Source organism: Phycodurus eques, chromosome 14 (assembly GCF_024500275.1).
Source record: "Phycodurus eques isolate BA_2022a chromosome 14, UOR_Pequ_1.1, whole genome shotgun sequence".
NCBI classification, from domain to species: domain Eukaryota; kingdom Metazoa; phylum Chordata; class Actinopteri; order Syngnathiformes; family Syngnathidae; genus Phycodurus; species Phycodurus eques.
In genome coordinates, this window is record NC_084538.1 from 10,088,505 (window position 1) to 10,105,381 (window position 16,877).

Sequence of the window (16,877 nt, forward strand, 5' to 3'; positions counted from 1 at the left end):
AGCGCCATTGATGCCGTAATTGCCTTTCACCATGCGCCTTTTCTTGTCATACGCAAAACAATGTGAAAATGATTCTGCTCATGTTGTCTGATTCTTGCTGGGGGTCAATCTTGTTAGTCACTTTTGAAAAATAGTTGTGAAAGGGGTTGGAAAACTTACTTCATATAGTAATTAAATGGCAACACTGAGCATGCTTTTGTAAACTAGCTCCTCTCTGTTCGCAGCCATGTTGTTAGTGGAAGCAGTAGATGTCAGTTAGCGACGAAGAATAAAAATGAAAGTTAATACAATTTAATTTGGTAATTGGAATTTGATGAGGCGGCACGGTGAACGACTGGTTAGAGCGTCTGCCTCACAGTTCTGAGGACCGGGGTTCAATCCCCGGCCCCGCCTGTGTGGAGTTTGCATGTTCTCCCCATGCCTGCGTGGGCTTTCTCTGGGCACTCCGGTTTCCTCCCACATCCCAAAAAACATGCGTGCAAGGTTAATTGAATACTCTAAATTGCCCATAGGTGTGAATGTGAGTGCGAATGGTTGTTTGTTTGTATGTGCCCTGCGATTGGCTGGCAACCAGTTCAGGATGTACCCCACCTCCTGCCCGATGATAGCTGCGATAGGCTCCAGCACGCCTGCAACCCTAGTGAGGAGAAACGGCTCAGAAAATGGATGGATGGATGGATGGATTCAATTTGATGAGTTACTTTCAATAAAACAGGGCATGAATATTTAGGTTGGAACGGAACAAAATCCTATGGAATATTTGGGTGCACATGGTAGTTATGTTGAATTGGTGTTAGGATTATGAGGGTTTCCTTAGAAAAATTACTCCCCTCTAAGGGGTCCCTGGACCCAAATGTTAGAGAACCACTGCTTTAAGGTGCTTTCGTCAAGTAATTAAAAGGGCTCCTATTTTTAAGTACTTTAATCCTGTAAAGCACATTGAGTTCCGTTGTGTATGAAATGCGCTATACAAATAAATTTGCTTTGCTTTGTTGATGATAAAAATTTGAGGGTTTGAATGACTTTTCACCTGTGTCGAAGCAGGTTGCACCGATTGCAATGTCATCCAGGGCTACATCAGCATGGGAGCCCTGGAGCCAAACAGCTGTCACCTTAATGCGAAACCTGCAGAAAAACACATTCCATATGTATAGGCTTAGGGTTATCTAATCATTGCATCATACATTCTTACATCAACTCAACCATATTTAAAGCGGACTTTAAAAAACAACCACAGTTGAAACTAAGTGCTGCACATAAAAATCAAACATGAAACAGAAAACAATTAAAAAAAATAAAATCATAATAAAGTTGAAAGCAATAAAAACAATACAACTTTAAAACAAGGGCAAGGAATAAAAATGAGGCGGCTAAAAATAAAAGTGAGCGGGCTTGTCTGATGTGCACTAGAAGTTCGTTCCATAGTTTGGGACAAGCAACAGAAAAAGCTTGATCACCTCTGAGCTTCTGCTGAGACTTCAGGACCTTCACAAGCAGCTGGTCAGCTGACCTGATGCACCGAGCAGGAGCGTAAGGATGGAGCAACTCAGTGAGGTAATGGGGGAAAAGCTTTTTTATAGATTTAATAACAAATAAAATAATCTTAAAATCAACTTTAAAGTGTACAGGCAGCCAATGGAGGGAGGCTAGAACAGGAGTTATGTGCTCCCTCTTATGTGTTCCAGTTAAGAGGCGAGCAGTAGCAATTTAAACCAACTGGAGATGTTTGAGGAAGAACTAGCTGACTCCAAAGTAAAGTGCATAACCGTAATCCAGCCGAGGTGTGATGAAGGCATGCATTACTGTTTTAGTTTTTTTAGTGCCGCTGTTTAAAAAAAACAAAAAACATTTGTTTTAAATAAAAGGACTTCATCGCTGCACCTATTTGCCAATCCATTATCCAGTTTTAAGTCAATGTCCAATTTAAAACCCAACTTTACATAGTCATAGTGTCATAGTGCATATTAGCCAAGTTGTGGGTTTCCAAGGGCCACTTCGAACCAAACACCATCACTTCTGTTTTCTTCAAGGTTCGAGGCCATCCAGGCTTTAATGTCTTCAAGTCAATATAAAAGTGGGTTTAAGGAGAAAGCATCTTTCTTTAGTGGGATGTGACTTTCATCAGAATAGCAATGGAAGGAAAATATCATGCTTTCTCAAGATGGAATCTAGGGACACAAAATATAGAGAGAAAAGCGGGGGCCCTAAAAGTGAACCCTGTGGAACGCCTTAAAACAGCGGAACAGAGAGGGACTCAGAACAACCAAGGTTTACACACGGAGTTCTGTCTGCAAGGTAGGATTTGAACCCATCCATCGTGCTATCATTAATGCCCACAATGTGCCTTAACTGATCCACCAAGATATTGTTGTCCACAGTATCAAATACTGCAGTTAAGTCCAGCAGGACAAAACACACATTATCCTCAGAGTCATTTGCCAGGAGAAAGAAAACAGCGGACTCTGTGCTACCCAGCATTTTAAAACTTGATTGGAAGGCCTCCAGAAAATCATGCATGTTCAGAAATTACTGACATGACAGAATTATTTTCTTAAACAAATAGTATCTTGGAGATGCGTCTAAAATTTACTAACACACTATGATCGAGGCCAGTTTTCTTAAGTGGGGGTTGCACCACAGCATGTTTTATACTTTGGGGGGGTCAAGACCAAATGAGAGGTTGCTGTTAATAATGGCCAGAACCGACTATCCTATTATAGGGAAAACCACTTTAAAATAGTGAAGAGGGACAGATGTCATGAGGAGAAACCGATGGCTTCATTTGGCCACGCATATCTTCTCAAAGTGTTAAAAAAAAAACAGCTGAACAAGGATCATGCTCACAAGGGTCAACTACAGGTGGTTGAAATGTAAATCTACATCTGTAAAAATGAAAGATTGTGTTTCACTCCCTGTGGATGTAGAAGAGGATATCTTAATGTCCATCCATCCATTTTCTGAGCCGCTTCTCACTAGGGTCGCGGGCGTGCTGGAGCCTATCCCAGCTGTCATCGGGCAGGAGGCGGGGTACACCCTGAACTGGTTGCCAGCCAATCGCAGGGCACATACAAACAAACAACCATTTGCACTCACATCCACACCTACGGGCAATTTAGAGTCTCCAATTAATGCATATTTTTGGGATGTGGGAGGAAACCGGAGAAAACCCACGCAGGCACGGGGAGAACATGCAAACTCCACACGGGCGAGACCGGGGATTGAACCTGGGTCCTCAGAACTGTGAGGCTGACGCTCTAACCAGTCGTCCACCGTGCCGCCATATCTGAATGCGAAGGGTATCAAATCTTTAAAGATGGGTTAGAGCAGCACAAGACAACACCGGTGGCATGCTGTCCGTTGTGAGAGGAGGAAATTGAGGTTACATTTTTGCTCAGCAAAAGTGAAGAATAAAACGTTGTCTGGTCTGATAAGACTTGATCCCTGCCATTGTTTTGTGTCATCAGACTACAGCATCTGCTTTTATCCAACTTTACAAGAAGGAATATTGACTTCAGTGGGATTCAATTGCACTATTACAAGACAAAACCCAAACATTTCTGACTTACCAGTACTACTTTTCTTGAATGCAGATTACGTACCAACTGGCCACACCAATAAACAGTGGCGGGGACTTCTGATTTAATACACCTCTTAATACCGCCACTATCATGTTGGAATTGTACAAACCATCAATGCTATACAAAAAAGTATTATAACAGCTTTCAAATGTGCCACATACTTGAGCAGTTCCAAATCAGTATTTATCTAACAATATGACAAAAACAAAAACCATTTAAATAAAATATATCATACTCACCAGAGATGCTGATTATTAAATTAATGTGTGCATATTGATACAGACATGTTTGGCGAGTTGAACTTGGCTTCCTCTAACCAACTCATCAGCAGATTGAAAATTTCTGACGTTATCGTGGGCTAGCTAACTGGCCCGCTAACAGATATGCTATCTGATATCTGATTGGCTTAAAAAAAAAACACTCACTACGGTCAATAACCTACTCGAGTCAATGTCGCTGATGTCCATCCTTTAATGACCATGTACTATCTAATATTGAACATTTTGAGTGGAGCAGGTCAACATGACCCAAAATCCAATATTTGTAGCATGTTTTTGTATCTGTGCCATAAAGACTTAAAGCTGTGTGGAAGGCACATAAGTGTTCAACACAGTATGAGCAATGCATCAAATAAAGGTCTGTGGCGTGTGAATCTACTCTAAGTACCCATGATGAAGGTCTGTCAGCTGCAGGACAACATCTTCCCAGTCATCCTTCCACTGACCATCTCCCTCCCAGATCAGTGGTGCTGTGGAGGTCCCGTTCTCTTCTATTACCACCGACAAGGAGCCATTGAAGGAGCCAAACAGGTAAAAAGAAAAACGCATCTGCACAAACAAATGTCATTTCAAACAAACAGTTGGCATTTAAAGTGTATGGCAGGGCAATAAAAGTTTGAATAGCGTACCTGGCAAGTATTATTTGAGACAGGAGGAAGGAAAAATTGGCTCTGAACAAATGCCTGTTGCAGGGTATGTGTCTCTCTGATCTCCAGAAACAAAAAATATCCTAAGGGTAGAAAATAAAAATTGACAACAAAGTGTCATGCACTGTTCAAAATGGAGGTTCACTTCTGTCCCTTCTCAACCTTTATTTGGCCAAGGCCCATATTTTAATCCGAGCCGCTTATCCTTACAAGGGTCGCGGGGAGTCCTGGAGCCTATCCCAGCTGTCATCGGCCAGGAGGCGGGGTACACCCTGAAATGGTTGCCAGCCAATCGCAGGGCACACATAAACAAACAACCATTCGCACTCACATTCATACCGAGGGGCAATTTAGAGACTTCAATTAACCTACCATGCATGTTTTTGGGATGTGGGAGGAAACCGGAGTGCCCGGAGAAAACCCACGCAGGCACAGGGACAACATGCAAACTCCACACAGGTGGGGCCGGGGATTGAACCCCGGTCCTCAGAACTGTGAGGTAGACGCTCTAACCAGTCGTTCACCGTGCCGCCTCATGATAATCTTGTCTCAATTTATTCATAACTTTACTAACTCAGTGTGAAAGCTGGGCCTGTTTCGAACACAAGGCTATTTTTCTGTTGTATGAATGGCAACAGTTGGCTACAATGGTTAATTGTACCCTTTGCCATCTATTGGAAGTATTTAATTGTTCAACTCGTCACTATACATCACTGGCATGGATACTGTAGACTCGAAAAGAAACATTATTTAGAGTGAACAAATAATCGTCTTCAGACTAAGTAAGAGAAATTGGATAATATCCCAGTCACACTTGATAATCTCTAAAGGTACATGAATGTGCCGCGGCACAGTGGTTTGGAGATACTGTCTTGAGATACAAGCTACACTAATGTATCCATCAATCCATTTCCTATATCACTTATCCCGTTGGGGATTTCTGGGAAATTGGAGCCAAGTCGAGCTGACTTCTGCAGAATACACCCTGGATTAACTAACTACCAGGCATTGTCCGGGAATCAAGTCACGTCAGCTATATGAAGCCTTACAGTGGCTACCCTATCAATGGACCAAACAAATATTGGTTATTTGAAATGGAACATGTTGAACAGTGCGTGGTAGATTTGGTTATGGGATGTACGCACTAAAAGTAGTTGTAATAGTCATGAGACTCTAACCCCTAAAGTCCAGTCATTATTCTGTTTTTTGAACGAGCCACTATAAATAACTTTTGTCACCATATATTTTAACTTCTTTAACTTGACTTTGACTCACTTGATGATCAAATTTCTGAATATGCTTATTTTATTTTTATGATTTTCCATTATGTTCTCAAATGATTAACAGTTTATTTAATTAAATATGTAATTTTTTTTATTTTTTCCCACCAGAATTGAATTAGCTATGCCACAAGCTCTGCTCCCGCCTATTGCATACTGGAGCTATCTGCTTAGCATTAAGACATTTGAGACTGTTTGCTCAGCAGATACTGTAGCCCGCTGTGTGTACGTAATTTTCACTGAGTTTTCTGCTTCACGAGGCTTTGAGACGAATATGTTACACATTTGATATTTTTCGCCTTGCGAGGGGGAACAAAACTCACCGCATGCACGTTACTTGAGCTACATGTGAGCGCAGAAATTCAGACGGCTAAACAAATCGATTTCTCCGTTCACGATTTCAGATTTCATGAATGAAACTGAATACACTGATGCAATGTTACTCCTCATTTTATTGATGAATCGTCACCTTCGCTGACGTTCAAAAGAATGTACGTGTAATCATGTGAACGGAGGATGCATTTCGATTGACCGCCTAAATTTCTTCTAAAAACCTGTGGGGCGAAAAATATCAAACATATTAGATATTTGTCTCAAGGCCTTGTGTGGCAGAAAACTCCCCAAAAATTACCCGCACCCAGCGAGCTATCTGCTGAGCAGTATGACTTTTTGCTCAGCAGATAGCTCTTGTGTGCAGCAGGCTTAAACTTGCTATGTGTGCATCCTGAGTTCCACCCCTTCCCCTGTGTGCGTATGTGTGTATTTGCAGCTTTGGACACAGACGTGTTGAAACCAGCCAGTAGCTGCACCTCATCCAACAAATTAGCGGCTGCATGTTCTTTGAGCTGGACTTGGACTCCAACCACATCAACCAGCTCGACAACACTCATCGAGTTTGTTGCAAACAGCCACTTTGAATATTCTAGTGTGCAGTCCAACTACTTATCCTGCCCTGTTTTGCATTTTGTTCTCATCCCTTGCGTTCCTGCTTCAAATCGTGCTCGACCCCGCAGCCAGATTGCTCCGACCTCCCCAGACCAAGAGGCTTCTCCTCCAGCCAGAGCAATACCGACAATGTAACAATTAATATCTCTTCATCATAACCTGCCGTTGATGCACCTGGGTCCTGCTCACAATTAGAGCGCTAACAAATGGGTTCAATGTGTGAGATTGTTTGCTAAAACAAGTCATGACTGAAATTTTCAGATAAATGGGTGCATTTGTGTGCTTACTGTATTTTGTAAATTAATGTATGCTTGTATAGTACACTCCTTCACTGTTTTACACCATTTTGTATTACGAAATCTATCCACAATCAAGTGAGTCATGAATTCTAGGCCATAAATAGTGAACAATCTAATGAAAAACAGTAAATACGGTGCTGAATGAATGTGACTTCTTGTGCCGCTTGACATATTCTTACGTGGCTGTATAAACGATTTCATTGTAAGCCGTTGATAACTTCGAAATGTCGTATGTCGTAACTTCGTAAACCGAAGGCCTGATGTCAACGTGCCCCTTTACACATATTGCTTACCAGGCGTACTGCTCAGTGTGAGGCCCTGCATGTCTTCTCTCTGCAGCAGCTCATCGCCGGCCACCCTCTTCCAAGCTGATTGCTGCTTAGAAATGGACCAACCGCAAGCATCCTGCTCAAATGAGCAATGTGAGCCAAATGGCATTGAACCTGAGTAAGACAGCATTTTGTTGTCAGAACTTATTGAAACAAGACACCACAGCTGCCATCAAGACCCTCTCTTCTTCCCTCGGAATTCTAATTTCCCAGTAGACGAAGAGTGTGTCACAAATTTAGAATTAGGACACATGCAATGCTTTGGGGATGCGTCATTATTGGTATGTTTATTGCATTTAGCATAATCAGTTTTTCTGATCGTGTTTATACAGCACCGCAATGGAATCAAAATAATCAAGATATGACTGTTTGTGTTGACTTTCAGCTTGAACTGACGAGGTCCCCATGGGCTCTCGACTGCAGGCGCCCGTTGACTACTTCCTAGGATTACAAATTGTGGTGATGTTCAATCCAACTGCTATGCATAAAAATGTCTATAGCCTATTTCTGCGAAACCTCTTATATGAACGCCGAGAGGCCATTTTACCACAGCTTGATTGTTTTGTTTCAAATTCACTGTGGTTGTATATAAGGGCACAATCATTTAAAAAAAATGACATTGTCCAAGTTTTAGCTGTAAGTACACAACCTTAAAAAAATAAGACCATCCGGCCTTCATGGTGTCGCGCATCCTCGACGTGAGGCCTAGGGGCAGGGGGTTCCAGTACCTTGTCGACTGGGAAGGGTACAGGCTGGAGGAGTGTTCTTGGATTTCCCGGAAGGTCATCCTCGATCCTACTCTTTTGGACAACTTCTACGCGGCTCACCGGGCGGAAGCTTGGCAGGACGCCAACAGGCGCCCGTTGAGAGGGGGGTACTGTCATATACTACCCAGCAGTTCCATTATTGGAGCCTGGAGGGTGCTTTGCGTCCTCTCTCTCTCTCTCGCCCCCATCCCCTCTCTGTTTTCAGCACCTGTCTCCAATCAGCCTCATCACCACCGGTATACAAGCCTGCCTGTTCCCGGAAATCCTCGCCAAAGTATTGCAGCTACCTCAAGCAGTACCACGGCCCCCCTCTCGTAAGCCACTTTATTTCTCATTTCCCTTTTGACTCCTGTGTCTCGGATCCACATCATTCCTGTCGCCAAGCCAGACGCCTGTCCTCTCCACTGCCTTCCACCATTCCACGCCACTGCCTGCCAACCCACCTAGGACCACATCCATACCCTTTCCTCATCATATTACATCTTCCTCTGCCTGCTCTTGGGTCCAGCTCCTGACACTGGTAAAACAAAACAACAAGCTGTCGATGCAGTACTGTGTGCTTACACTTCTTTGCGCGACAGCTCAATCTAAGTACTCAAAAAACCTTCCACTTTAGTTATTTAACTAGCAGTACTTAAGACAAACAGCTTCACTCTGCCCCCTGCTGTTTTGTAGGATTATACTCCATACTGTAATGCGATCCTCCGCGACATGTTAAACCGGTTCGTGTTGGTATACCTCAAGGATATCCTCATTTTCTCCCACTCCCCCGAAAAACACTGCGTCCATGTACGCCAAGTCCTCCAGCGCTTCCTCGAGAACCGTCTATACGTCAATGATCATCTCCGGAGAATCCAGGCAGTGTGGAAAGACGTCTGAACGGCGTTGGCCCGGTCCGGCGTACGCAAAAACAGCTCACGGACCGTCATCGCTCCCTGACGCCCAAATACAAGGTGGGCTAATCTGTCTGGCTTTTTTCTCATGACCTCCTGTTTCAAACTGAAGCCCGTAAACTCACGCCCCGTTTCATTAGCCCTTTCCCAATTACCAAAATCACCAATCCCACTTCCGTCCAGTTGAAGCTTCCACAGTCCTTAAAGATTCATCCAACCTTCCACGTCGCGTTGCTCAAGCCTGTCTCCACATGCGCCCTTACATAAAATCTGCTGTGGGATAGAGAGTGCCTTGAGGCTTCTTCCCTCAGGTAGGCACTACCGATCAATGCAAACTAGAACTAGTAGACATTCCAACATCTTCTTCCCTCTTGCAATCAACTTCTTAAACAGTTAACCTACAATTCCATTGCAACATGCTGCCAATTTTTTTGTCTGAGTTTACATTTCTGTCGTGGCAATTATATATTACTCGTGCACTCACTGTAGTAGTCTCGCCACTCATGCCAGAGTAGCATATGCTTCATTTGCACACTGATTGAGGAGTATCTGCAACATTCTCCCAGATTATCGCACTACTCGGTTGAAGTCTCTGTGCCCTTTGCACCATGGTCATTGCACCGGACTATTGCTATATTAGTCATTCGAACTGCTCTAAGTGCTAGAGGACTCTGCATCTTTTTGTACAATTGTCAAAAAAAAAATACAAAATTTGTACCGGCATTACCAGATAACTAGCAACCCTTTATTGCTCAGTGACTGTTTTTGTCAATGTCTTTATGTATCAAAAGTGTTCTCTGTCAATTGACTGTCTGTTGTCGTACTAGAGCGGCTCCAATTAGCGGAGACAAATTCCTTGTGTGTTTTTTTGGACATACTTGGCAAATAAAGATGATTCTGATTCTGATTGGCTTTCTGAGTCGTCTGCTCGTTGTAATCAAAATCCCAACAATTTAACAAGAATTGTCAACAGGTCATGAAAATGCATTACTGTCAAATAAATCCTCACCGCAAATGAAACCCTCATCCTCTCCTAAAGGGCAGTCTGTGTGGAAATCGCACACATGTTTTTGGTCGATGCAATATTCAGAGTGTTCACAGTAGAAATTATCGCCGCAGTCCACGTCCGGTGGGATGACCTCATCCTCTCCGTCTTAGCCAGGGGAAAAAAAACAACAGAAAATCATGCATCCCAGTTAGAGCACAACTTTATAAGAAATTTGTTTCATTTATTAATCTCCTGATTTGTCGTTCTGCTCCATATGGTCAAACATGCTGAGCAAAAGAGAACTTCCATTTTATTTACTTTAAATATTAACACATAAAAGTCTATGACGTTGGGCAGCAATGTGGGTAGTGGTTAGCATGTCTGCCTCAAGATTCTGCGGTTCGGCTGTGTGAACTTTGCATATTCTCCGCGTGGGTATTCTGTACAGTTTACTGGCGACCATATTGAGGATAAGCACGATAGAAATTAGAGTCTTTGAACTCACCCGGTTCACAATTTATGAAGCGCAGTGAGTCGAGACCCACAGTGGATCCGTCCTGCACACATCCGGTGTAGATCAAAGTCACCTGGAAGGCCTCATCCACTGGGCCTATTCCAGTCTCCACAGCTTCCCACTCCGCCCTGCAAAATAAATTGAGTTTTAACTACAGTGCCCAAAATCAAAACAAAAGCCAATAAAGTAAGGGAGTAGTGGAAAAAAGCAAGTAGGACACAACAGTGGAAGAGACAAAAAAATAACCTTGAAAAGAACCTAGATTTAGTGTGTGGCTGGGTCGAGACAGAGAAAAGTGAGATTACCATTTATTATTAAACTGTGGTAATTCTGATGTGGTATAATGACATGCAATAGTAAATAACTCTTCTATCAACAGGACTACTACTAAATTGTTTTACTACAATTTACTGGAGCTGCCAGGCTGGCAGTGCATGTCATTACTGCTCAAATAATCCATTCCACTCTAACTGTGGCCACAGCGGGGCTTTTTGGGAAGGATTCTTTTTTAGCAAAAATTTACCAAAAATCTGCGTGCAAATAGAGACACTAATCTGGATTCACACGCTCAAAGTGGAAGGCAGCTACAGAGGCACAAAAACAAACAAGAAGATGAAAAGCTGTTTGTAGGAGGAAAACAGTGCATGATATGCTGCATATCACGAGTAGTGATCCGCCTGTGTGGCATTTGCATGTTCTCCCCGTGCCTGTGTGGGTTTTCTCCGGGCACTCCGGTTTCCTCCCACATCCCAAAAACATGCATGGTAGGTTAATTGAAGACTCTAAATTGCCCGTAGGTGTGAATGTGAGTGCAAATGGTTGTTTGTATATGTGTGCCCTGCGATTGGCTGACAACCAGTTCAGGGTGTACCCCTCCTCCTGCCCGAAGATAGCTGGGATAGGCTCCAGCACTCCCGCGACCCTCGTGAGGATAAGCGGCTCAGAAAATGGATGGATGAACGGAGGAATGGGATGATCACGACAACACATAGCATGCTGCTTACAGACGGCTAGGAATGAATAAATCTGGACAGATCAGTATATGCAGAGATTGTCACAACAGTGCATGGTATGCTGCTAACAATAAGAACATTTGCAGAGATTTGGTTTAGAGCAGTTTGTAGAAAAACAAGTTGGAATAGTCATAAAAGTAAATGATATGCTGCATATCATAGCAATGAAAAAAGAAGGAAAGATTTAACAGAAGACGATTTGCACATTGCAATGGTCAAGGAATGACTAAATCTGTCATGATCCTTGTATCTGTCTTGTTGCTGTTTTGTGTTTTTTGTTTCCTCACTCGCCTGTGTAGTGTGGATGGGCGGAGCCTCCTGCGCACACCTGATCTCCATGATCGTCAGCCGGATTCTTTTGCGCAGGAGAAACAGGAGACAGAAGCCGGCTGGATTGTTGCCTACTTGCCATCATTTATCTGTATCAAGGGTTTTGGTCATCGTGTACTAGTTTGCTTTGTCTCCTTTGTATTACGGCTTCTTTTTTTTTTCTTTCTCGTTTTCGCTCGCTTGTGTAAGTGGTTTTCGGAAAATTTTGCTTCTTAGTTCCTTAGAAACTTGGACAGTTTAGATTCTGTTTTGTCTGTGCTTTTCAAGTAAATACTGTCTTTTTTGACTTGCAGTCAACATTATGTTCCTTTCGTTGTGCTAGCTATAGTTAGTTCTTTACTTGTGTCGTAAATATTCTGACATTTTGAGTTAAGCAACATCTTTCTCGTGTTGTCACTCCGTCCATCTGTTTTTGAGGTGTAACAATTAATCGATTAATCCTCAACTGATCGATCATCAAATGAACTGGCAACTGTTTTGATAATTGAAAAATCTTTGAGAGCCATTGTTTAACTTAAAATTCTCCAAATCCTCTGTATTCAGCCTTTCGACAGGAATTATTCCCTGATTTCTGGAGTCCTTCATGAAAGCAGACAACAAATTAAAAATATTTCTGTCCCTTGACGTCAATAGTAGAATGTAGTACTGCTTTTACAGCTTTATCAGCAGGAGCGCCAGCAGGATGGGTACACAATCACAATTAAATGTGCAGTTTTCATGCCACACTTGTGCTAATACGAGCATATAGTTAATCTACATGCAACAGTGTGACACATCTCTAAAAATAGACAGACGGGTTGACCTGGTGTGTGTCTGTGTGCACAAAGGGATTGTTGAGTCCATTAGTGAAGACAAGAATCCCACCATCATACACACTTACTGCATATGCCCATCCATCCTTCTTCTGTTCAGAGCCATTATAGAAATTCATTTCCAGAGTCCACATCGGGAGAAAGGAATGCTTTTAGAGATGGCTGTACTATAGTATTAAATCAATAGCAAATACCTGTTCTTATTTCCCCAAACAACACTACTGACTTTTTACCCACAGTGCATTCTGCTCCACAAAGCCGGGAGGAACATTACTTCCTATATACTTGAGAACCACAAAACGGAAAGGCATTACTCCATGTGGTCTTCTCTGGCCTGAAAAGCTGCATGGCCTTCCACTGCATTAAATCCAAAATTGTATTCTCTTAACAGGGTGCACGGGAAATTGCATCCATCCATTCATTCCCAACACCGCTCATCCTGGTTAGGGTTGCGGGGCTCTGGAGCCTATGCCAGCTGACTTTGGGCAAAAGGCAGACTACACCTTGTCAGTCGCAGGGCACACACATATAAGTGCTAGAGGACCGGTCGCCATATATATATATATATATATATATATATATATATATATATACCGGTTGTCGTACTAGAGCGGCTCCAACTAATTCCTTGTGTGTGTTTTTTTTTTTGGACATACTTGGCAAAATAAAGATGATTCTGATATAGACACGGACAACCATTCGCACTCACATTCACACCGTCACTGAGTGGGAACTGTCACCACTACACCATCAGTGACATGGGAAATTGCAAAGCATTAATTCATTCAGTGGAGGTGTAGGCACTAATTAAATAATTATCTACACTGAGCAGCCGCACCATTATGACCATTTGCACAATCTAATGATACCCAATACAAGAGCTGTATGAGATATTCTCTTCCTCCAAGCATAATAACCAGGGGTGCGCATAACTATTTTAGTCTGGTACTCAATGTACAGCCAGTGGGCCGCATCCAGCCTCTCCACAGTTTCTGATCGGCCCTCGCAGCCTATATAGAGTAATATCATTATATTGGGCAAGTAATCAGAATGTTGGCAGTAGATTTTACAGGGAATATTTGCATAGTGCAATATTGGCAGTGGGGGTATTTCGCTGTAACCCACATTTTCTATTTAGTACAGAGCCGTCATTTAATTTTAGAATTCTAAGATAAACCAATAAAATAAATTGTTTTGGAGTAATGTGTGTAATTTGTTTTGCACAATTCCCATCTGCATTCAAAAACTAAAGTAGTTGTGGGAAGTAGGGGCATTTTTTTCCCCCTTGGCCATGGAACAAACAGGATTGCGCCACACAAATTCTGCCTAGCAACAGTATAGCCCCTTTCAACAAGGCAGCATTTTGTCAGGGTTCATTTTCATATCGCTGTCCTGTCTCCCGCAAATTTGGAGACTTCCGAAGCTGCCTGTGTTTTTGGGGCATTGATGTTGCCACGCATCTAATTTTTTGAACGTTATATGTTCACAGTCCTACCAATTCGCCCATAACCATTCACACCCAAATTCATAACATTGGACAATTTAGAGTTTTTAATGAATGTAACATGCGTGTTTTGGGAGTGAAGAGAGAAAACTGGAAAACCCTGAGAAAGAACAACCCTGGGGACAACATAGAAACCCTCTTGGCGCATTACCCAAAAAATAATAACAATAATAATAAAATTTAGAAATAATTGTTCCGGAATGACCACATTACTGTTAACCTTTTATTGCTCATTGACTGTTTTTTTTTTATTTATTTTTTTTATTTACGTCTCAAAAGTATTCTCTGTCTGTTGTCGTACTAGAGCAGCTCCAACTACCGGGGACAAAAACTTTTTGACATACTTGGCAAATAAAGATGATTCTGATTTCAGTCATATAAAAACACTCCATTGTTTCGTGTGTTTGCTGACCTGGGGTCCTCTCTTCTCTCAGTCTTGAACACAACGGCGTCAACAAAGGAACTGGAGTAAAGTGGCTTGATCAGGACTGTGAGATCCCCTGCTGATGGTGATGTCTCATACAGGGCCAGATGCAAAACACACTGGTGGTCACATCTGGGCATGATCGGGCTCGTTAACTGATACTCGCATCGCCTAGAAGCCTCGGCACCAGGGGAGGGGCTTAGAAGAAGAAAGTGTCCTTCAAGAAAAAACAAAGTTTGACATTAAACGGCTGATATAAAGTTGTTTCACAACCCTGTCACCGAAACGGTTTGATACACACTTGAAAAGAAACAGCAGAATTGTATATCAAAGACAAAGGGCCCTGATTAAAAACTGCAAGATCTTCCCCTATGAATATTTGATGTTGTTAAGCATGGAGTGGTGAGATTCTCACCATCAGAGCTCCCCTCCGAGTGGTCCGCCTCAGGCATCCAACCTGCTCGCTGCGTTTCCCGTGCAGACACTGCCAACCAGTCACTTTGCTGACTGTGATTTGATAAAGTCCAGAGACACGGCGACTCGAAATCACAGGAGAAAACTGCAAGATGAGAAGCACATATAATTTGGCTTCTTGTTCAAAATGAGCAAATCCTGCATCAATTTAACAAGTTTCTACAACCTAAATGCATGTATGCACAAATACTCAAACACAATATTTACCAACATGTTATTTGTCATAAAAAAGGGGGGGTGGGGGGGGGGGAGTTAAGAATCACCTTGAGTTCAAGACTGCAAAACAAATGTACACGAAACATTTTATTAGCAGGAAATATACTGAATGTTAAATAATTACCAACTGAGCACTAAGCGCTTCCCTGGGGTCATGCTCTTAAATTCCTTTCAATAAAATAAAAAAACGTAACAGACAGACAAGGCACTCTGTTCATGTTGAGTGATTGTGTGTGTGTGTGCCCATGTTAGATGCATACAAGCATGTCATATGACGACTGGAGAGGAAACTGGCACTTCAGTTAATTTGGCAAACCGATTCCCTGCGGGGATAATCCGAGCGCAAGGTCCATTATGAAAGTTTTTCTTTTTTTAAAAAATGATTTCCTTCATGATTTAATTACAGCCAACGCTTTGCTCACAAAGGACTGAAAACAGTCAGGTTTCTTCATCTGTGCTAAAGTGTTATATTGCCTTCTGATGCAACATGCAGCCTTTTTTTCTCTTGTAGTTTTTCTTTGAATGGACTACTGTATTTAGATGTTTTCATTAATAACTAGATTCATGCATTATTCACTGACAAACTAGAAAGTGGCCCACCAGGCACTCTCTAATTCTTTTTGATATACTGTAGATGAACCATAAAAAAACAAACAAAACTGGAATCCCATAAGGTTATCTTAAATGAAACTGTCAACTGTCTTTTGAACAGCATTTAATGCAGTGTTTCCCCACCCTTATAGAGCCAAGGCACATAATTTACATCAGAAAAATTTAACAGCACACCACCAAACAAAAATGTCGCAAGTAATGGATACATGGATTAGTTATGTAAGTGGAAGAGCCTTTATTTCTTCTGCCTGTCACTACTTCGGTAGCATAGATAGATGAACAATGATACATTATTTGTAATATATACTGTAAATAAAGAGTTTGCATGTTCTCCCCGTGCCTGCGTGGGTTTTCTCCGGGCACTCCGGTTTCCTCCCACATCCCAAAAACATGCATGATAGGTTAATTGAAGTCTCTAAATTGCCCCGAGGTGTGAATGTGAGTATGAATGGTTTATGTGTGCCCTGCAATCGGCTAGCAACCAGTTCAGGGTGTACCCCGCCTCCTGCCCGAAGATAGCTGGGATAGGCTCCAATACGCCCGCAACCCTTGTGAGGATGAGCGGCTTGGAAAATGGATGGATGGATGGGACCAATTGAGCGGTAGTGGCAATGCCCCCCCCCCAGCACTGGGCTTGGCTACCCACGTGGCCCCCCTCAAAATTTACACTCCCCACCACCACGCTCGCCACCCCCCACCCGTTGATGAAATTGAACTGACTACAATAACATGTCTCCAAAGTTATTCACCACACTAAAAATGACAAGGTGTCATGAATGTAACAGAGGATAGGACCCACAAATGCACAACTGGACAGTTTCAAAAAGAGAGGTTTAATATACGGGCAGGTCGGTACACAGGCAGGCAATCCAAAAAAGGCAACAGTATCCAATAACGTGAGGCAAAAAGGCGAGGTCGATAATCGGAACAGGGTTTAGTCTTACTGTGAGTCTGTGACGTGGAAACAAGGAATG

General features: G+C 42.5%; 1 protein-coding gene across 2 annotated transcripts in view; it reads right to left on the reverse strand.

Moving 5' to 3' along the window:
* The window catches only part of ltk (leukocyte receptor tyrosine kinase), a 75,870-nt gene that overhangs the window by 32,972 nt on the left and 26,021 nt on the right, over window positions 1–16,877 (reverse strand). For both annotated transcript variants that reach the window (XR_009769841.1, XM_061697192.1), the window contains exons 3-10: window positions 15,017–15,160; window positions 14,590–14,818; window positions 10,510–10,646; window positions 10,026–10,169; window positions 7,321–7,470; window positions 4,486–4,586; window positions 4,245–4,405; window positions 1,031–1,125 (exon numbers count right to left, since the gene is read on the reverse strand). Coding sequence is in view for 1 of the 2 variants with exons in the window: in XM_061697192.1 (XP_061553176.1) it covers window positions 1,031–1,125; window positions 4,245–4,405; window positions 4,486–4,586; window positions 7,321–7,470; window positions 10,026–10,169; window positions 10,510–10,646; window positions 14,590–14,818; window positions 15,017–15,160 (1,161 nt within the window). In the remaining variant the exon portion in view is untranslated. The remainder of the gene's footprint in view (window positions 1–1,030; window positions 1,126–4,244; window positions 4,406–4,485; window positions 4,587–7,320; window positions 7,471–10,025; window positions 10,170–10,509; window positions 10,647–14,589; window positions 14,819–15,016; window positions 15,161–16,877) is intronic.